Below are 22,354 nucleotides of genomic sequence, written 5' to 3' on the forward strand. Positions count from 1 at the left end.
TCATGCTTACCCCACCCCCCACCCCCAAGTTATTCGGGAAAACATTTGGCCTTTGGTTTTTTGGGGATTGGCTTACTTTGCTTAGCATGATATTCTCCAACTCCATCTGTTTACCTGCAAATGTTATAATTTTATTATCTTTTAATGCTGAGTAATATTCCATTGTGTGTAGACACCACAGTTTCTTTATCCATTCATCTATTGAAGGGCATCTAGGTTGAGGTAACCTGCTTTTATCTTCTGTCCTGTAGGTTCCCAAGGAGGTATGTGAGTACTGTACTGACCGAGACATCCTTCCTTTGGTAAGAAAGAGCTTGGCTGCCTTTGGGACAGGTACCCAGCACCATCTGCTTCCTATGAGGGAAGCCAGTTCTCCTGTGGACTCACTGATCCGCTGAGCTGGTAGCCCTCGTCATGGACACCATGGGTAAAGATGAGCCCATTCCCACCTGTCAGGATTCCCGGGAAGGGAATGGAGGCCATCTTTGCCCCTGTGTGTCTGATGTTCTGGTCTAAACAAGATGATTTTAGTACAACTTAGATTCCTATTTACCTGGACAACAGAAATAAATGCTTTCTGATTTCTGGTAAGAAAAGGAATTACCAACTTTATCTTCTCAGTTCTCTGCTTTTCCCAAGCCTCAGTCATTTCCAGCTGGGTTAGGGGGCCATGTTTTCAGTGTCACACTTCTATCCGGAATGTCCTCTGCCATCCCAGGCTTCACCCGGCTATCCTATCCACTCAGCTAGTTGAAGGCAGGAGCCTCATGCAGCACTCCTGGGAGGAAACCTGCATAACTCATTGTGAGAAGCAGTGAACGCAAAACGAGGCCTTTACACATGCTAGTGATGGACTCCTGGGTTATAACTGGAAGAGCCTTCAAGAGTCTCAATGCTCAGGCTACACCAAAGCTCAGCTGCATCAGAATCTCTAGGGTGGGAGTGGAGGATCCAGGCATCATAGATTTGTGAATGACCCATGTGATTCCAATGTACAGCCAAGGCTGAGACCCACTATTCCACTCTGGAGTCAGCTGCACTCACTATGTAGCAGTGTACCTGCCCTGTTGCAGCCTTCCTCCTGCCTTTTCAGGTTCTCAGGCTTGTCCAGTGATGTAACACATACCAACAAGAGCAATATTCACAGACCCCAGGCCTATAAAGTGTTAGAGACTACTGGTCTACCCTGCCCTTAGATCACAAATGCATTTTATTATGGAGGGAACAGACAAGGGCATATGGATGATTCAGAGCAAACACCTCGTTGCTACTTAAATTAAAACCAAACCTGAGTTAAATCAAGTTGATGATGGTTCCCATCAGAAATGCCCCATTAATATGAGTGAGGGATCATATACGTGCACACAGCAGAACTTTCCTCGATAGCACTTCATGGTTCCCTCAGTGTGACCCTGTGGATCTTGTGTTCTCCAAGTGTCAGTGAGTCTTTAGGTCAATGGTTATCAAACTTGAAGTTGCCTCAGAATCCCCTGGAGGGCTTGCTAAAGCACAGGTGGCTGAGCCTCACTCCAGTAGTTTCTGGTTTTGTAGGTGTCCAGCCCAGTAATTTGCATTGCCCCTAGGTTTCTTATACTGATTCTGGTCTGCGCCCACACTTTGAGAAGCACAATTAGTTAAACCTGCCGGATTCCTGTCCCTTTGCTCCTGAGTCAAGTTGAGAGAATATTTAAGTTCAGGGATGTTGTTGCCCTAGCTTGTGGGGGGTTCCTGGTAGGAAGAGGGGATCCAGCTCTTGTGTTAGTGTCTCCAATTCCCACCCAACTTCCCAAACAGGGCTTCTCTAAGCTGCTCCACCCTGGAACTCAGCTTCCCTTCTTCCCAGCTCAACCCAACTAGAGTTTGCTTCTCCATTTCCTTCTTCTTTTTTAAATTGGTGCATTATAATTAAATAAAATAGCAGGAATCATTGTTACCTATTTGTAAGTGCACACAACAGAACAATACAATTTGGTCAATTTCATTCCCCACTGCTTCCCCGTTTCAACATTACTTAGTATTTCTTCTGAAGGGGCCCTCTCTCTCTCTCCCCTTGTTATCTTCAGGGATGGCAAGAATAACATTTAACTAGGGCTGGAGATGTAGCTCAATGGTACAGCCCTTGCTTAAGATGCATGAGTTCCTGGGTTTCATTCCCACACTGGGGAAACACACACACACACGCACACAAACACACATGTAACTCATGACACTTAGGCCTTAGCCATGACCTTGTTGATCATGCTCCCAGCATTCTTATGCCCAGACTGTAAATATTTTCGGTGGGAATATCAAGCACTGTGACTGCTGGGTCAGCAGGGGATGCCTGCGGGATCCCTATGAATTCCTGGCCAGAGCAATGGGGACAGGTGGCTCTACTTTCCTCCCCTGCTTAGCAGACATGTGGTTCAAGAAGTGACCACATATGGACACGGCCCACTCCAGGGTGGGTATTCTAGATCCAGGTCACGCAGAAGTCTTTGCCCTTGCAGCTTATCAGCACTTGCCCTCTGTCACAGACATCATGATGAAGATTGATCATAAAGATGCAGTGCCATGGGAGGCTTAATTATAGCAATAACAACAGTGGCACCTGTGTTTTCGAAGCACTCTGCAGCCACTAATTAGCCTGTGCCACAAACCAATAGCCTCTCCCTTCCCTACAAAAGTAAGGGGTTCCTAGGGAGCATCTTCTCCTCTGGGAGGAGAACTAGGCCCTGAAGAGGCCAAGAGGGACCCCAAATTGGGCTGGCTGTGGCTGCCTCCTCTGCCTGCCTCCTTTAGAGCTGCCTCTTTGGGCCCCAGCCTGACCACCACAGTCACATTGCTGAGTAATTTCCCCAGGTAGCCAAGAGTGAGTGACCTATCTGGCAGCTTGTGTTTAAGGACCAAGATCAAAGCTCACTCTCCAGTCTTGGGTCTGTACTGGGAAGGTCACTGTCACATCTACAGGGATAACTGCAGAGTAAGAGTCTATTGGAATTAGGAGGAAAGTTATCCAAATAGCACACACCAGAGGTCCTGGGCTCAACCTTTCAATTTGGGGAGGTTCAGAGAGAAAAGGTCCGGCCTCTCTCAAGCAGTCAAGTCAGTGCCTCCAATAGGGCCTGGCACCAAGAAGATGCTTCAAATACATTTGATGATTGATACACAGTGAGATCATGACAGAATTCAAGGCTTTCTGATTCTCAAGAGTGGTGTTAAAAATCAATGATCCCTAAATCAGCACTATAAAACCCAGCTCTTAGCTCTCATCTTCAGGATTTAGGAAGAAATTGATTCTGCCTATTGCTTACAGCTGGAAAGTCACACAGATATACACCTGGGCCGGGACTTCTTCCTGGGTCACCAGCCCTCCACTCGCTCCAGCACCTATGTCAACCTGCGGGAGGTGTCTGGCCGTGCTCGGCTGCCCCCTGGGGAGTACCTGGTGGTGCCGTCCACATTTGAGCCCTTCAAGGACGGCGACTTCTGCTTGAGGGTGTTCTCGGAGAAGAAGGCCAAGGCCCTGTGAGTCTCCTTTCGCTCCGAGGTGGGGCCTAAGGTTGCCTGAGTGCCAGGCCAGCCAAGGGAAATGGCCGCACCCAGGTGCAGGGGCCACAGGTACATGGTACATACATGCACATAGGGCTGTGGTCTCTTGCTGGCTCATCTCCGTAAGGTCATTTCAACAGGGATTCACGTAACCGGGTTCCCAAGGAAGGAGAAGAGTGATAACTGGGGTAAGGTAATGGAAAAACTCCCCAGAAATCACCAGGCTAGATCTTCTAGAATCCATTAGAGACAATACTTAACTTGAAGCTCTTGTCTCTGATGAAAAATTCAGGGAGGGGTGAGGGTTGGGGCAGCCAAGGAGAGGGATTCTGGTTGAAGATTCAGTTTATGCAGTTATTAGTAGGAATTGCAGGTCTCAGGCGGTCAGTCAGTTCCTCAGAAGGGCCAAAAACTTCCTATAAGAACCTAGTTATTAGCTGAGCTTTTAACTTTCTCATGTTTTTTTTTTTCTTTGTGTTTCAGGGAAATTGGAAATGTTGTGGCTGGAAATCCACATGAGGTATGCAGTCTCTTACTATTGTAAGTTTTGACATATTGTATAGCAGTAGTTGGGAGTTTCTTGTTGATTTAACAGAGTTTTTTACATATTAAGGATGGCAACTTCTTATTCATCAAGTCCACAATATTTTCCCAGGTGCTGGCTCTTCCTGAGAAGAGGAGAGATAGAAATAGCACTGGAATGCAGGCTTTGTAATGCATCCCCACTCCCTAAGGGACAGGTCTTAGCATCTGCCACATTCAGTTAGAGAGCTCACTGTGTGCTTGAGTGTTCTGTGCAGGATAAAGAAGTTAATGGGAGAAATAGATAGAGTCCCCTGTTCTTGGATTGATCTCCAGGGTTCTGGAGGACAAATGGTGGAAGCATATGAAAAAGATGAAAGGAAGTGCACACCTTCCCTAAGCTTGCATGTGTGTAGGGTTGGGGCAGCAAAGGGGAGGGATTTAGGGATGCTGGTTTAGCACTTACTCTGGGAAGGTCCCATGGAGGAAGTGAGTTCAGAGCCACCTTTGGAGGAAGAAGTATATGTGGTATTCAGTGTGGGTTCACCAAACTCCTCCCTTTATCCCTCACTGTGTCTTCAATTTCCTGTCCTTTTTCTCAGATGTGTGTGGCATTACCATGCTGCTGCTCTGTGAGGGTCACCCTGTGCAGGCACTGGTGCAGGGCCCAGGGGTGGGGCAGGACTATCTTTATGGGGGCATGGGCCCAGCTTCCACCCCTCCAACCTACCCAAATGGTCTGAGGTGTCTCTGGCTGCAGATGTCACATAAAGCAATCTTCACCCCAGGGGCTGAGCTGTTTGTCCTTGGCTGAATGGAGGTGGGGACAGGCATATTTTATTACTGGACATATATCAAATTTGTAAGGTTGTATTTCTGAAGATGCATGAGAAAATGACAAATAAGGACCCATCCTGTCCTGGAGGTTTTTGTTGGGAGTCTATCAGATAGAAAAGCACACTCCCACTGTTTGTCCTTTCCTACTCGGGTTAGTCTGCTCTGATGTGATTGCTCCCCTGGGTCCTGGAGCCCAGTACTGCAACCCACTGTCAATAGTGCCTCAAGTCAGCTGCAATGCCTGGCCCCAGGGGTCCTTCCTGTGCTGTGGCTCCTAGTGGCCTAGCCGGTCAGAATTCTTCCTCCCACTCTCACCTCCCCCCAGTCGCAGATGCCAGTTCAGCCTCCTTGCTGCCCCCAGGGAGCTGATCATTCTCAGTGGCATCTCTTACTGTCAGACCCAGGCATGTTAGAAGAGTCAGTTCTCCAGTGTGGAGTAGGGATCTGAGTCTTTCTGTTTGTTTGTTTCTGCTAAATCAGCTTAAAACCGACTCTAAGCCTCCCTTGGACAAGGCTGGCAGAAGTTCAATCCTGGTGATCACGCCCCATCTTTATTTCCCATGGTCTTGAGGTTTTCTGAAGACCCAAAGCAACACCTCTTCTGGCCATGGATGCAGATTGGTCAGCCCATGGTCAGCTCTTAGCTTCCTGCATAGATTACAGCTTTTGTGTTTCTGCACTTGGCCTGTGGCTTGATGAAGTAGGATCCCCCAAGCAGGGATCAGCCTTCTGGGGTCCCCAGAGCTTGGCTATGGAGCCATACAAAGGTCCCTAGTATTCCAAGACCTTGTGGACTTCCAATGTGTCCTTGATATCATAGAAACTCTACTTTTTCTCTCTGGGGGTAGTTTCCCCTGATACTCGTATGCTACACTACATACACACATACACACACCACATATACACATCACACATGCGTACTACATAAACACACCACAAATACATACACACCATACACAAAACACACATATATACCCACACATATATACACCACACACACAGCACACATATACCACACAGGTGCACATACACATAGCACACACATACTACACACCCCAACACCTGCCCCCTACACCTAGCATACACAAACTGAGCATATAAATTACATACATATACAACATACATGCTATGCACATACACATACACATATCATACCCCTCACATGCATACCCCCACATACATCCACACACAAACATATCAAATACACATACAAACACCACATGTATACACATACCACACATACACACACAGTACACGGATACATGTATACACATAATACAGTGATACTGTGTTCAGGGAACTCGGGACTTTACAAGAGACAGAAAGAGTTATTGCCTTCCAGAACTTCTCTTCCTCCCTCCAGAAACCTCTAAGACATGGACAGTTGGATGCTCAAAGGGCCTGAGAGCCTACTTAGAATGTGCAAAGGGGAAAAAATTGAGGGTGAACCAACAAAAGATTGGAACTTAGACGTGTTACATTGAGCAGGGCTGTAAAGATGTCACTGACTGACAGGTGACATAATAACAAGAACTAGTTCCTTGAGTTTGCCATATCACCTTATCATTTGCAAAGTTTTTTTTGCATGTATTCTATGAGGACATATCTATTCCATGATAATAAATTCCTTGAGAACAATGCATCAGTGCATTCAGACACAGATGATGGACAGTTCCCAATTTGTGCCAGGTGTTGAGTGAGTCCTTTTTGAATGAATGAACAAACTTAAGTTATGTTTTTACCATCATAATGAACACATAGTTCTCATTCCCTGTGTCCCAAAATTCCACTGTGTCCAATGATCCCCCTAGTGGCCAAGTGCCTGCTCCGTGCCAGTAGGTGCTCATATCCATTCCCTGGTTTTAGTAAAACATTTTCCCAGAATAATAGACTTTTATTTCATGTCTAGAATTTATAGACTTCTCACTAGGTTCTAGTGGTCCACATTACATGAACAATATAACCTTGGCTTTTTTTCGTCCTGCAAAACTACTTTAAAATCATATGTATGAGGTAGGAAGTATTTATCAATTTTTCCTTCTAAAAATATATATGTGTTTGTTTTTGGACTTCCTCATCTTATTATTTATTTTTAAGTTTTAAGTGGACACAATATCTTTATTTTACATTTATTCGGTGCTGAGGATGGAACCCAGTGCCTCATGCATGCTTGGCGAGCACTCTACCACTGAGCCACAACCCCAACCCCTTCCTCATCTTATTGGTAATGGTAGGCATTAACATCCTCCCGTGATGAGTGAGGAAACAGCCCTGACAGGCCAAGGATGGGATGCAGAGAGCAATAGGATGCCAGAGACAGGAAAGGTCATTGCTTTCCAGAACCTCTGCTTTCTTCCCCTATAAGTCTCCAAGTCACAGTTCACTCATTTATTCAGAAATCTCTGGTTATCATCTTAGATGTTGGTGGAGAAGTGTGTAGCTGGTGTTTGAATCCTGGTTCCATCATTTACTGGTTGTGTGATCTGGTCCTCTTACTTAACTCTTGAAGTTAAAAAATTTCTCTGTCTGTGAAGTGTGAGTAGTAATGAGACCCCCTCACAGTATAGTCATGAGTGTTAAATGAAATAATTCATTTAAAGTACTTCATGGTAGCAAGTACTCAACAAAAATAATTTTGATTCCTACTGTTGTTACTTATATTAGTGTAGAACTGTCAGGCTGTATTGGGCCTTTTATATCTATCTTATTGATGGTTTTGGAAGACATTGACCTGGCCCTCTGAAAGCTCTTCCAACCCTCTGGGAAGCTGTGACTTTTCTGTCTAGTGGTGACAGTTGGAGGATTGTTTAATTTTGGATGGAGCCCATTATCATATCAGAAAGTCTCTGGTCAAAGGCATTCATATAATGGTTTGTGATTTTCAAAGGACTTTGAAATACATTAGTGCTTATTTGATTTTCAAAATGACCCTATGAAACAGCTCAAGTTAATTTAATATTTAGAGTTGAGGAAATGGATATTCAGAGCCCTGACATGGGATCCAGTAAGTGGCCAATGTGCTATTTCAGCCCTGGTCTTCTGGCTTTTAGTTCTGCTGTATCTAATTAGGCTGTGTTCTCAACCACTTTTTAATCCTATTTGTATTAGTCAGCTTTTTGTCACTGTGACAAATATCCAGGAAAAACAACAGAGAGGCCAGAGACAAATACCTTTCCAGGGCACACTCCCAGTGATCTATTTCCTCTGACCATGCCCCACCACCTGTAGTTTCCATCACCTCCCAATAGTCCATTCAGCTGTCAATGAATTAATCCACTGATGAAAACAGAGCCCTCGGGATCCCAATCACTTCCCAAAGGCCCCACCTCTGGACACTGCTACACTGGGGACCAACCCTTCCATATGTGAGTCTTTGGGAGGGGGACATTCTAGATCCAAATCATAACAGTATTGTTCTTTGAGAATCTGATAAAAACTAGGAAAATACATATAAATATGACTCAAAATTTTCATGCCATTTATGGAGTTCACAGGTCCCTATGAAGGTCATCAGTGAATCCCATAGATCCTGTGTCCACAGACCTAGACTGAGATTCCTCAATGTCAGGGTTTTGGTGTTCTCTGAACCACTTTCCGGGTTGAAATCAGGAATTGTGTGTGTGTGTGGGGTGGGGTTCAATTCCCACATCACTCAGAGAGGATCCCTTGGGCTGTGGCAGGGCATCCTTGCTGGATCTTAAGCCCTCTCAGGCAGGGACCTCAGATGGCTCTCTTGTTCACTCCCACTTAACCCAAAACCTGACACAGGATTGACGCACAATAGATACTAATGGATGAATGAATGAATAGCGAATCTTTGTCTTTCATTTTTTCCCTATGATTCCTATCTTGACTTTGCAACTTTCCTTCCTCTTAGCCACATCCCAGTGAGGTGGATCAAGAAGACAAGCAGATCCAGAGCCTGTTTGAGGAATTTGCAGGGAAGGTGAGTGGAGGGCAGATGCAACTTCCCAGATGGTCAGGAACACACTCAAGAATGCTCTGGTCAGGTTTGTCTTTATTCCCTTGGGTCTGAAGGAGCACAGAAAATGAAGCCGTGTTCTCTGGGTGCCCAGCTTCTGTGCCTGTCCCCTCATCCTCTCAGAGGACAGAGGGCCCTTCCTACACTGCTGGGGGAGAGTAATCATTATCTTGAGGTCATTTTTTCTCCCTGCGTTGGCTGACTTGAGAAAACAGAAAAGCGGAATCTCTAGATTCTGTTGTTATTTGGCCTGGTCGGATGGGGGCTTCTGGCTAGAGAGTCATGGCTGCAAAATCTCTCTAAATTGATACCCTTTGGAGGTGGGATTGCCCAGCCTAGGCAGGAGGCAGCTCAGTTAAGCTAGCCTGGGCTTGGAGGCACAGCTAGGCCCACTGGCCCAAGAGACCAACAGTGAGTGCTCAGCCTGCAGAACCCAAGCTTGGACAGGGTGCGAACGTGATAACGGGGTGCTTGAAGCAGAGATAGAGCTGCCCTGATTCTTCCTCTCTGCACTGCAGGACGAGGTTTGTTTTGGTCATTAGAGCTTCCCCAGAACTCAGAGTGCCCCAGGTGGCCCCGTAAAGAGTGACTGACCCTGTTCTTTGGAGCATAATAAACTGCCCAAAAGACCTCAGAAAGGGAAAAGAAGTGCTCTCCATGCCCTGGAAAAGCTCTGGAAGACTTTTTAGACTTCAGGCTGGAATGGAAGCTAAGCACAGAAGCATGTGTCTATAGTCCCAGCTACTGGGGAGGTTGAGGCAGGAGGATCAATTGAGCCCCAGAGTTAAGGCCAGCCTGGGCAACATATCAAGACCCTATCTAAAAAAAGAATAATAACAATAAAAATGATGCAATGGAAGAAAATGCATCAGAAATCTCTGCAGAAAAGAAAACCTGCCAACAGTTCTTTTACATTGCCATTGGAGAAAAATCCTTGCCAAAAGTCAGTTCACGTTTTAGATGCTCAGGACAATGTTTTTACTAACAAAAGCTTACCAAGGGGCCATGTTTTATTTAGAAGAACATCCAGAATGATAGAAAAGCTCATATGTGTAGAGTTCTTCCTATACCTATCTTTCTTCTTTCTTCTGCTGAGGAGGGTGGCACTGGCCACTCTCCCCATTCTGCTGGGGACATGACAGGCACAGGGAGTTAAGGAGCTGGTTGAGGGCATCACGCCTCACGAGAGACAGGGCCAAGGTTCAAATGTAGACTTTCAACATTCCATTTCTTCCCTGTCAGGCAAATGAGGGCTGTATTCTGGCCTGGAGGCTTCTCAGAAGGACCTCAGGTGTTATTATTGGGACTGATCATCCTGTGCCCCAGTGAGGCCAGCTGTCCTCACAGGAAATACTGCCTTGTGTGGCTCTGATTTCTCTTTTTCCAGTGCCAAGGTCTGGCTGGGGAGGAGAGCAAGTAGCTGTGCCAAGGACACAGGATAAGGAGCGAGGTTCAGATTGGATCCCAGCTCTCGGTTCAGTGCCCCGTCATCATCCTGTCTTCCATTGGAGGGTTAAGGCATGAATCTTCCCTCTGGCTCAGTGTTTATCAGAAATATACAGGGTATATCCTGCTCCCCTAAATATCAAGTCCCAGTCTGAAATGGGCTTCTGCATGAAATAGCAATTCCCACGGGTGCAGTGGAACAAAGTGGCACTTTGGGATGAGACAATCCTAGCTCCACCACTTGGTAACTGTGAACCTCAAGCCATCATATCCCATGAAAATGGCAAATGACATCATGCATTTAGCAGTTTACAAAACCATGGCTCTTTAACTGTAACATGGAACACACTTGTGTTATGGATTTAAGTATATCCCATATCATATGTGGGGCGCATCTGAGCTGGCTCCTGTTATTGCTACTTGTCACACTTTGTTTTCTGTTTAGGCAAGCCCCATGCAAGGCAGCAAGAGCCTCAGAGGCAGGCAGCCTTCTGCTGTGGTGGGCACCAAGCTCACAGTGTTAGCACACACCCCTCCTGGGCTGTTGGGGACCCCAGAGGAAATGGAGAATTTGAGTTTTTAAAGCTGTCATATGCTTTTAAGATCACAAGGCTGGTGGGCTGGGTGTCTGACCATGGAAAAAGCTCTGAATTCATTTAGCATCTTTAAGTAGCTTGGCAGGGCTGACATGATTTGCAATTGGTTGCTCTTTCTAGGATTCTGAGATCGGTGCCAATAAGCTCAAGACAGTTCTGAATGGGGTGTTTTCCAAACGTAAGTTCCTCCCTGGGGCCTCTCAGAAAGTCTGTGGGCACCTAAGAAAGATGCTGGGGTGGGATTGAGGGAGGTGGCAGGCAGAAGTTAGCCAGGATCACTGTAAGGGGGACTTTGGCCTCTGACTCCACAGGTCCAGCAAGATGGGAGCCATAAGGCAGGAGAAATCAGTGAGGAGGAGGCACTGGGTGGGCGTGAGGGAGGTGCTGGAGATCAGCTAGACCTTGCACAATGGATCAATAGCCTGTGATGTCAAATGCAATCATTTGCTGAGTCCTGGGAGTCTGGGCTGCAATTGACTTATGTGACACTGTCTCACACATTTAATATGGTTGTACCATGAGACATGGCAGATTAAGGACCTTCTTCTGTAGCCATCTGGGGAGGCAGGGTAGAAGGGATGATTCTGACTGTCCTAGCCTGTACTAGGTTCCCCATCTTCAGACTTCAGCCAGTCTTGGGGGCTTCCTCAGAGTTCATTCAGTTACACCCAGGAGGAGAAGTTCATGCCTCCCCTGGAAACCTCAGCACCATGGGAGTTGGTATGGAGCCTCCTTCTCTTCTGGTCCAGGGATGGGCCTGGTTAAGTCTTCCAGTTGGTGGAGTAAAGGCTATCTTTCACCCTGAATGAGAATACAGGAAACAGGGGCTTCCTGGAGATGGACGTAGAGCTGAGCAGCTCCCCAGGGCTCTGAGCCCAGGCCCTGGCTCAGGATGGCTCTTCATCCTCTGCTCCTCTCTTGCTGCTGCTATTGTTGAGAAGAGTGGACAGAAGAGGAGAAGGCTGCAGGGTCTTTGACACCTGCCTTGACTCCCAGGTGTGAGGAAGGTTATGTTAGAGGCCAGGGATGAATAGCAGTGCTCAATTGAGTGACTGTAGATTGTAATTAAAAGTGTAGGCGGTGGAGCCCCAACTCTGCCCTCTACTGGTGGTGTGACCTTGAGCAAACTGTATAACCTGGCTGGACCTCCGTTTTCTTATCTATAAAGTGGGGACAATGATGGCATCTACCAAATCAGGTGGTTTGGAAGAGTAGATGTATAGTGATTAGAACAATATCTTGCTAGTGAAAAGTTGGCTGTTTTATTTAGAATTTATATACTAATCTCTGGGTTAACACTTCACTTACATCATCTCATTAATGCTCACCAGTTCTTGGGGCAAGTATTGGCATTAATATTATCATTCTCATCTGATGGAGAAGGAAACTAAGCTTTCAGATATTAATCTGCCCAATCCATGCTGATGAGCAGCAAATTCGGGGTTCAGAGATTGAACTCTGATTCTGGTGCTTGTCTGTATGTCTGTATGTGATCCAGGAGGTTTGGGGGGTATCTGCCCATGAGCCCATCGCAATGTTCTCACTTTTTTGTGGAGACCCACATTCAGCTCCATAGTCTGGCTGGTGTCTTTGGTGGTCTCCTACTGTGGAGGTTATTTATTTCCCTTATCTTCAAACAATCCTCATTCTCACCCTCTTTTCTATTTCAATCTTTAGGAACAGACATTAAATTCAATGGATTCAACATCAATACTTGCAGAGAAATGATCAGTCTGTTGGATGTATCCTTTATATGTCACATTATTTTTACTGTTTTTAAAGATTCCTCCACCTTTTCCAGTAGGAAAGGAGGGCAGAGTAGAAAAGGGGGAAATGAGAAGGGAAGCATGCATATATTGAGCATATATTAGGAATCGTGGTCGAGTTTCAAAGAAAAAGGTATCATTTCATGAATATTCCTCAATAAACTTGATGTTATCTCTGCTTTCCAGGTTAAAAAAAAAAAGAGTCAGGCAGTGTTTAAGTGGCTTGTCTAAAATCATGCAATTTAAAGATAGCAAATGGGTGGTATTGTGTCCCTCCTCCACCACCCACATTGGGAACTGCAGTGTTCCTCCTTTGGTCCCACCATCCATCCACTGCCCATCACGACGAAGACTTTTTTCAGAAACTTCGCATAGTCTTTGGACTTTCTCTACCAATACTATACAATCATCACACAAGATATTTTCTGTCTGATCTAATTTAACACTCTCTTCCTGTCAAGGAATGGTTTTAATCTTTTCCAGCTGCTATAACAGAATGTCATAAACTGAGTGGTTTATAAACACCAGGAATGCCTGGTGCAGTGGCACATGCCTGTAATCTCAGTGGCTCTGGAGACTGAGGCAGGAGGATCATGAGTTCACAGCCAGCTTCAGCAAAAGTGAGGTGCTAAGCAACTCAGTGAGACCCTGTCTCTAAATAAAATACAAAATAGGGTTGGGGATGTGGCTCAGTAGTCAAGTGCCCCTGAGTTAAATCCCAGGTATCCACCTTCCACCAAAACAAAACAAAACACCAGAAATTTATTTATTAAATTCTGGAGGCTAGAAAGTCCAGGATCAAGGCATGGCAGATTTTTGTGTTTGGTGAGGAACTGCTTCCTAGTTCATGACTATAACTTCAGAAGGGGGAAGGAATGAGTTTTCTGGGGTCCTTTCTATAAGGACACTAATTTTGGTTGTGAAGGCTCCACTCTCATGACCTAATTTCTTCCAAAGGCCCTACCGCCTAATTATCTCATACTGGGATCAGCTTTCAACATATGAATTTTGGGGGGACAAAACACCCAGTCTATAGCAAGTGGGTAGGAACTTTAGGGAGGGATGGAGAAGGCTAAGGCTAAGCATGGATGGTCCAACATCATTTCATCATTTCAAGTTTTGCCTTGGGCAGCTCCAGGTTACCATTCTCCACAATGTTGGCGATAGAGAAGCTTTAGAGCTTTGGGAGGTTGTCCTCAGTTCTTAGGGTCTCATCCATCCTGAGATCTGATGCCCTTTTCTGCAGGATTCTTCACTAATAATGGGATGGGACAGGAGGACTGATTTTCCTTTGTGTAGTTTTCATGCAGTGCATCATGAGCAGTTCATGTACTGCTGGGTTATCAGTGATGGAGAGATGGTGCTATTTAGTGGTCCCAGAATGGCAGAAGACTATTCCCTGTACAGTGCTGGAGCTGTTCAGCCCTGTGTCCTTCCAGTAGTTTATGGACCATGGAGAACTGTTAAGGGTTGATCTATTCTGCTACAAATAGTTCCTTAGTTTCTGAATCTTTCTCATCACACCTTGCCTGTGGACTTCAATTCGAATCCTAGAGTTACTATGTCGTTAACCCCTCATTGTCCCAGTGGTATTTGTATCTCTCACAGTTCCAAGAGGACTGTGATTCTGTCACTCTTCAAGAGTTTTTCTTCCACAGATTAGATAGTACAGGGCAGTGGTTCTGAATCATGGTGTGCAGCAGAACCACCCATGTAGATTAAAAAAAAAAAAGAACAGCTTAGTTAATATATAATTCATGTTCCAAATAATGTAGCCACTTAAAGTGTCCAAGGTTTTTGGTAGATTCAGAGTTGTACAACTGTATTAGTCAGGATTCTCTAGAGGAACAGAATCAACAGGAAGAATAATTATTAAAAAAGGGATTTATTAGGTTGGCTTACATGACTAGAAGTTGCATAGTCCACAATGGCGATCTGCAGGCTGCAGAGCTGGGACAACCAGTAGCTGCACAGTCCAAGAGGTTGAAGCCCCAGAACAAGAGGGATCAATGATATCACCCTAGTCTGAGACCTAAGCCTTCTGGTAAATCACTATCAGAGTCCGCTTTGGAAGAGTGAAGAAGAGAAAGTCTGATATCCTCAGATGATCACAGCAGCTATCAAAGCCCCAGTCAAGAAGAATGGAGCTTGCATCTGCTGCTGCTTCCTTGTTCTTCCAACCTTTATTCCATCCAAGCCATCATCCTATTGGTCAATGCTTCCCATGCTTAGGGAGGGTCTCCATTTCAGTTGGCCATTCCCACATGCCAATCATTCCTAGACCCTCATGGACACCCCGATAATCATCTTAATCCTTGACATCTCTTAATCCAATCAAGTTGACAATTCAAATTAGCCATTTCAACAACCATCACCACAATTTAAAACATCTTATTGCTTTGAAAAGAAACCTTGTATTCATGTTAGAACTCACTCCTCATCTTCTCCCATTCCTAGGCCACCACTAATCTATTGGTTCTATAAATTTGCCTGTTGTGGACATTCATGTAAATGGAGTCATAGAATATGTGGTCCTTTGTGATTGGCTCCTTTCATTAGCATGATGCTTCAAGTCCTATAGCATATATTAGTACTTCATTATCCATAGAGATTTGAAAATACAGTTGCCTGAGTTTCAGTCCCGGAGATCCTGCCTAGAGGTCTGGTCTCTATAGGCAATTTCCTCTGGAATTTAGAACTACTAGTTTTCTGGCACAAGGACTTTGGAACAGACAAAAGTCCAGATTCTGGCTCCACCACTTGTTAGATGTATAAATTTGGGTAAGTTGCTAAATGCTCTGAACCTCAGTCTCCCCCAACCCTGGAAAAATGGGATAATAATATCTACTTTGTGTGGCTATCATAAAGGTGAAATGAGATGCAAGTACATGAAGTGCCTAGACACAGGGTGTTAACTTCCTGTGTATAGTACTCTCCTCAGATACGTTGTTTGTATTATTAATAAGCCTTTGAAGGCTGTGGTCAACATTCAGTGTTGATCATAGATAAAAGAACATAGACTTTCTTAAAGGGTGTGTGTTCGTCAGCTGTCCATTACTGTAACCAAATACCTGAAATGATCAGTTTAAAAAAGGAAAGGTTTATTTTGGCTCACAGCTTTTGAGGTCCAGTCCATAATTTATTTGCCTTATTACTTTGGGACTGTGGTAAGGCAGCACATCATGGTGTGAGTATGAGGTGGAGCAGAACAACTTACTTCATGGAAGCCAAGGTGGAAGAGAGAGAGAAAGAAAGCTGAAGTCCCAATACCCCTTCAAGGTCATGCTTCCAATGACCTAGAGTCTCCCACTAGGCCCACTTCTAATGGTTCTACCACCTCCAATGACACCAAGCTGGAGACCAAGGCTTTAACACACAGTAGGAGGACATTCCAGATCCAATCTATAGCAGTGAGTTTTACAAGAATTTTAGCTGGCTAAGGAAGTGATCAGTGGTCTGTTTTAGAATTTGAACATAGTGCTGTAACATGCTGGTGTTTATTCATTTTGTTGTGGTGAAAAAAGGTAGACTTTCAAAGAGACTAAACTTCACAAGGTTGAGTCCAGTTCAGAACTGAGTCCCATAGGGTGGCACAGCATTCAGGGTTCACTGGTGGACAAAACCCACGTTGGACACAGAAGAGTAGGCATGGCTCCCCACCTGCTTTAGTTATGCAGTGGCTGGTGAGGAGACTGTTTGATTGAGAATCATGGTCCGGGCCTCCTGATGATTTTTCTGATAACATTTTTTCTGATAACATGTTGACATTCCAACAAACTGTCATTTGAATGACCAGTCACAGAAATTTAAATCTGGAAGTGAATTTGCAGACCACGGAGCTCTGTCGATGCTAATTAGTGATATTGTTAGGAGGTCTTCAGGGTGGTGATATATGTTCTTTATTCCTACCTCTGTGTCTGGCTTCAAAGAAGGACCTTGGTGGGTGTCTGGCTTTTTAATCTGCCTTTAAATCTGTTTCCCACCATCACTCTGTTGGAAGGTTCACAGAGCTTATGGCTGTCCTGCACACTCACAAGAGAAAGAAATCCTTAGGGCATTTAGATTTGGGGCTCAACCATGTTGGCCTTTAACATGCTTAGAGCCATGGGACAGGCACCTTGGGACCGGTGGAATTCAAGATGCTGTGGCTGAAGATCCACAAGTATCTGGTAACTCTTCTCTCCCTTGTGGGTAGCCTCTGGGCCTTGGCCCCTTTCCTCCATTCTAACCCTCCATGGCATTCATTCCTGGTCTATTTTGGACCCTAGTTTGACCAGACCTTTAGTCATGATCAAAACCACCCAAACCTGGACACCTGGTTCAGGAAGGAACACGGAAGCAATGAGAGATGCTAATGGCCAGCCCCTGCACTGACCGTGCTATCCAGAGGGCAAGAGGGCTGGCACTGGCCTTCAGCCCAAGCTCTTCTCTTTGTTCTGGAACCTTCATGGGAGGAGTCAATGAGGTCTCTTCTTGAGCATGTCCCTCACCTTCTAAGGGAGCAGTAGAGTGGAGGGAGATGGTTGTTGTGGGCCAGGGGCTGCTGTTCTCTATCTGGAATTTCTGTCCTGCTGTAGGAGATCTATCGGGAAACAGATTATAACCACTTAGGGACCATGGATGCCCACGAGATGAGGACAGCACTCAAGAAAGCAGGTGAGGACGGTACCTGTAGAGAAGGTCTTAAGACCCAGAAGTGCCCAGTTTTAATAGTTATTCTCAGAATGGTGACTGTTAATGTTCCCAATCACTGGGCCATCTTCTGTTGGAGCTCAGTGTGGCTACAGAGCTTTGTCAAGTACCCTTCCTGTTCAGGAAGGAGAGGATGCTGCTGGACTCTAGGTAGCATAGAGCTTCAGAATGTTTCAAGAACTGTGTGCTACTGGGAAGGTGACAGCCATTATAGAGAATGGGGCCCTGAAGGGGACAGGGAGGGGCCCAGCCACACGGGCGGTCCCTCACCTTTTCTGCTTTTGCTTGCTATGGCTGATGGGACCCTGCCTCAGACAGGGCTGAGGCTAGTGTTGGACCAGGGAAGGGACTGATGAGGCTTATCTAAGAGAAGACAGACTGGATGACAGGACATCTTCTGGGAGCCCCTGGGGGAGGCAGAGTCAGTTGGTTTGCCAATTTAGAGAGAATCATGAAGGGGCCCGTGTAATGTCAGCCCTTTGAGTTTTTACTAGGGACAGTTCTGAATCCTCCACTACCTGTGACTCAGGTCTCCTCTGCCCTCAGGTTTCACCCTCAACAACCAAGTGCAGCAGACCATCGCCATGCGGTATGCATGTAGCCAGCTTGGCATTGACTTTGATGGCTTCATTGCTTGTATGATCCGCCTGGAGACCCTTTTCAGTGAGTCCTTCTCTTTCAAATATACAGGACTGAAGTACAGGGGCAGGACCAAACATTGCCTTTGGGAGGCCAGTGGTTCTAAGAAATCATAGCCAGGGCTTCTACAACTGAGGCTCCCTTGGGGGAAGGGGAGGTGGACACTAAAGGGGCCTAAGGTGGTCCTGTTGGCCAGGCCCAAGGACAGAGATTGCCTTTCCTTGGAGATTTGAAAAGCTGTGATCTAGAATATTGAGCATCTACTATGTGCAGTCACTAGTCAAGGGGAATGAATCTCAGAAATGGTCCTTAGATGGCATTCAGTATCTATACACATTTGCCCTTCCATGAGGGTCATATTAGGAGCCATCCAGGGAAGGGATGGCGTCCTCTCTGGAAAGTAGTAAGTGTTCTCCCGCCACCTTGGTCCTTGGGAGCCTGCTATTTTATAATCAATAAGAGGCTTCATCCAGAGAGGGAGTTTTCCTTTCACGGGGGTGGGCTGGGGAGGGTGGGAAGTGGTAAGTCTTAAGAAGAAATGATCAAGTAGTCAGAGACAGAGCTAAGGGACTTGGATACCCACTACTTCACCTCCTGCTAATATAATTGCAAGTGTCTGAGACGAAGCTTTTGAGGGTAGAGATGTGAAAGGGACCATCTCTACTGACAACTAGGTTTATCCGTTTAGGACATCTACTGTCAAAAAAGCTCACCCTGGGTACTAAGTCTAGATCTAACTTGAATATTTTTTTCTTTTTTGGTGATACTGGGAGACTAACCCAGGGTCTCATGTATACTAGCCAAATGTTCTACACTGAGCTACACCACTAGCCCTAGATCTAGCTTTTTGAGGTTCTTGGGGCTAAGTAAGAGCTGGAGGGGAGGGGGATGTAAGAGAAAGGGGATTTCCAAGTCGGGACGGGTTGGACAGATGCAAGGCTCTGTTCCAAAGACCAGAAACAGGCTAATTTTATTCTTCTCTGGTATTTTATTCTTCTTTTAGAATTATTCAGGCTTTTGGACAAGGACCAGAATGGAATTGTCCAGCTCTCTCTGGCTGAGGTAAATGATCTGGTTTGATGAACTGATTGCTGAGGGTGCAAATTCTTGGAAATTCTTGGGCGGTGTAGTGCTGGGTGGTGTTTGTTCCTACTGACCATCTTATTTCCATATGAATACCATGCATGGGCTAGGCGAGCATAGGGGAAGGAATGTGTTTGTCTATCATGCAGTTTTTCAAACATTGTTATTTATTAATATTATTATCTTAAAGATAAAGCAATGACTACTTTTCAAATCCTTTCAAAGATGCAAGCTCTTGTTAATTTGGACGGAATTGTGTGTAGTGGGAATAGTTTGAAGTCTCTGACTCTAGGGCCAGTTATCTCAGGTTGAAATATAGAAGGACATCAGAGGCAAGAAATGAAGTTGCAACAAGGTAGAATGAAAATACAAAATAAATGAGTGGTTCTTTTTTTCTTTGCCATGTACAAATTACATAATGCTTTATGCAGAAACCACCCTACTGCTTGCCAGTCAAGAGCTGTAGCCTCAGGCAGCAGAAGCCTTTAACTGGCCTGAGGGTGCAGCAGGAGGTGTTGACATGTCCTAAAGGTCCAGGTCAGTGGGGAGGCATGAGCCCTGGTCCTGCTTCTGAGGCAGTGGACCAGGTTATTTCTGACCCTGCCAAGTTGCCTGGCCCAGCCACATTTCTTTCTTCTCTGAAATGAAAATGTTGTTGACCCCTTTTCTGAGATCTAGGAAAGGCCCTCCTTCCAACATACCTGTAGATTTCTACAGATGTCCAAGCAATAATGCGGAACCTAAAATGAAGTGTGTGTGTGTATATGTGTGTGTGTGTGTGTGTGTGTGTGTGTGTATTACAGATGCATATACAGGAAAATAGGAAAAATATAGATAACATATATAATAACATGTATACATATATAGAAATATAAGAAGTATAAGAAATAAGAAAAATTATGAGAAATACACACACACACACACACACACACACACAGAGTTGTCCCTGGGTATCCACAGGGGCTTGGTTCCATATCCTTCCTCAGAAACCAAAATTCACAGATGCTCAAGTTCCATATTTAAAATGGCATAATATTTGCATATAACCTATGCATATCCTCCTGTATATTTTAAATCATTTCTAGATTATTTATAATACCTAGTAAAATGTTAATGCCATGTAAATAGTCGTTCTACTGTATTATTTAGGGAATAATGACAAGAAAAAAGTCTGTTCATGTTTAATACAAATGCAATTTTATTTGAGTATTTTCAACCTGTGGTTGGTTGACTCCATCAAGGCAGAACTTGGGGATGTGGAAGGACAACTGTACACATACACACACACCCCTATGTTTGGAAGTCCCCTTTGGGTCTAGAGCTTTTTCTAAGCCACATTTTTCTAGTGCTTTGGCTAAGGGGCTAGCTTGTGACTTAGCTAAAGGCTTCCTGTGATAGAGGAAGACACTCACTAGAGAGTGGGGATATAAACAGTCGTGCCTAGGTGGGGCTGGGAGACATGGTGGTGGAAGGATACTTGCTCCCTAGAAGCTGTGAGCTCACCCTGTCTCTTCTTTTGCAGTGGCTGTGCTGTGTGCTGGTCTGACCCAGTGCTTTGGACACCGATGGCACTCCCAGCCTCTCCACAAACCTCTTTGCCCCCATCTTCTTTACAATCTCATGAACATTTACCCTCAAGTGACACTCAAATTCATATGGTTCTAGCCTATCCTCATTCCTTGAGATGCTGGTCTTTCCTGCCAGAGCATGCTGGGGGTCTCTGGGTCTCATTCAACAGCTTGGAGCCATGAGTTACTTAAGCTGATTCCAGAGCCCAGTGGGGGGAAAGCAATCAATTAAAAGTTGTGTGCCAGGGTGGATTCTGCCTTTCTCTAGCGATATGAAGTGTAGACTGTATCTTGGGCTTTTCCCACTGTAGGAAAAAAGATGTTTTGGAAAATGACATGAACCAAATTACCAAAAGGTTGAACATGTGGATTAATTTCCTGGAGGAGAGCCCTGCTGAATATGGAGCTGCTGCCAGGGGCCACCTTTAGGAAAGAGACCCAGCTCCAGTCCTGCCGGGGGAAGGATGCAGGATGGGGTTCAGGGGAGACCAGAGCTTTCTTCCTTCCATGCAGGGGGTGTGGCTGTGCTGTGCTGAGAGGGATGTATTATCTGACAAAGAGCTAGAGACAAATGCAGTTCAGGCTGCTTCTGCTCACAGAGGAACACAGCAATTGTGTGGCGGTTGGAACAATTGAGGCCACAACCACAGTGTCCCATTGGGTAGATGAAGATGGAGCTGGTTCTTACACACCGCCTTTGGAAATGAGGCACAGAGGGGGAAACACACGTACAAGCCTTGGCCTCTGTGTTAGTCTGATTAAGGACTGATTTTCTCCTCCAGAAGTGGGGCTAGATGAATTTTCCTTGTAGGAATGTGACCTGGGAGGATGGCAACACACCTGTCAACCTTCATGCTGCCTTCACATCTTCTGGGACACAGAGGGATGGACAGGGTGGGTGGACTTCGCTGAACAGGGGAGGTCAAGGCTCTGGGGCCTCACCCACTGGGGAGAGGGAGGGAATGCTCAGTTAATCTCATGGTAGAGAAGGAGGTATATTTGTTTTAGTGGCCTGTGAGTCCCAGAAGGGATCCTTTCTCATCCATTTAGGGGCACAGGTGGGGGAGGGCCAGAGTTTCCAGCAGGCACAAATCCAGCTACCTTCCGGCTGCCTGGAGATACCCCCAAGCCTCCACTGTGGGCCTGGCTGATGTTCTTCCCAGGCCCATCCAGTAAGGAAGAGTCCTTACCCCACCTCATTCTTTAAAAACACAGTGCTGCAAACCAAGTCCCAAATTTAAAGTGCTGTACAAATGCACCTCGACTTACATTGGGGCTGTGTCCCAATAAATCCCTCTATAAGTTGAAAATATCATAAATCAAACATGCATTTGATAACCTAACCTACTGAACATCGTAGCTTATTCAGCCTACCTTAATTGTGCTCAGGATATTCAAATTAGCCTACAGATGGACAAAATTATCTAATAAGAGATCTACTTTATAATTAATGTTGAATATCTTATGGAACTTATCGAATACCAGTATCCAAACCACACTGGCAACACTGTATACCATGGAATGTCACTTGTTTCCCCTGTGACAGAGTGACTCACTGGGAGCTGCACACTACATCTTACTTGTCCAGGAAAAGATCAAAATTCAAAATTTGAAGCATGGTTTCTACCAAATGTATATAGTTTTTGCACCACTGTAAAACAAAAAAAGTTGTAAATGGTATGGTAAGTTGGG

The 22,354-nt window shown here is 45.3% G+C and overlaps 1 protein-coding gene across 2 annotated transcripts in view; it reads left to right on the plus strand.

The window, feature by feature from the left end:
• Nucleotides 1-22,295, plus strand: part of Capn8 (calpain 8) — an 83,143-nt gene extending 60,848 nt beyond the window's left edge. Inside the window, exons 10-20 of one of the 2 annotated variants that reach the window (XM_048809313.1) lie at nt 252-263; nt 3,296-3,507; nt 4,015-4,051; nt 8,768-8,836; nt 11,035-11,092; nt 12,592-12,656; nt 16,781-16,849; nt 17,258-17,336; nt 17,919-18,035; nt 19,015-19,073; nt 20,617-22,295. In XM_048809313.1, coding sequence (XP_048665270.1) covers nt 252-263; nt 3,296-3,507; nt 4,015-4,051; nt 8,768-8,836; nt 11,035-11,092; nt 12,592-12,656; nt 16,781-16,849; nt 17,258-17,336; nt 17,919-18,035; nt 19,015-19,073; nt 20,617-20,640 — 801 coding nt within the window. In that variant the 3' untranslated portion in view covers nt 20,641-22,295. The remainder of the gene's footprint in view (nt 1-251; nt 264-3,295; nt 3,508-4,014; nt 4,052-8,767; nt 8,837-11,034; nt 11,093-12,591; nt 12,657-16,780; nt 16,850-17,257; nt 17,337-17,918; nt 18,036-19,014; nt 19,074-20,616) is intronic. The other variant, XM_015483372.2, reaches the window with a different exon arrangement.
• Nucleotides 22,296-22,354: the final 59 nt, after the last annotated feature.

The sequence above is a fragment of the Marmota marmota genome, unplaced genomic scaffold (assembly GCF_001458135.2).
Source record: "Marmota marmota marmota unplaced genomic scaffold, marMar, whole genome shotgun sequence".
NCBI lineage: Eukaryota > Metazoa > Chordata > Mammalia > Rodentia > Sciuridae > Marmota > Marmota marmota.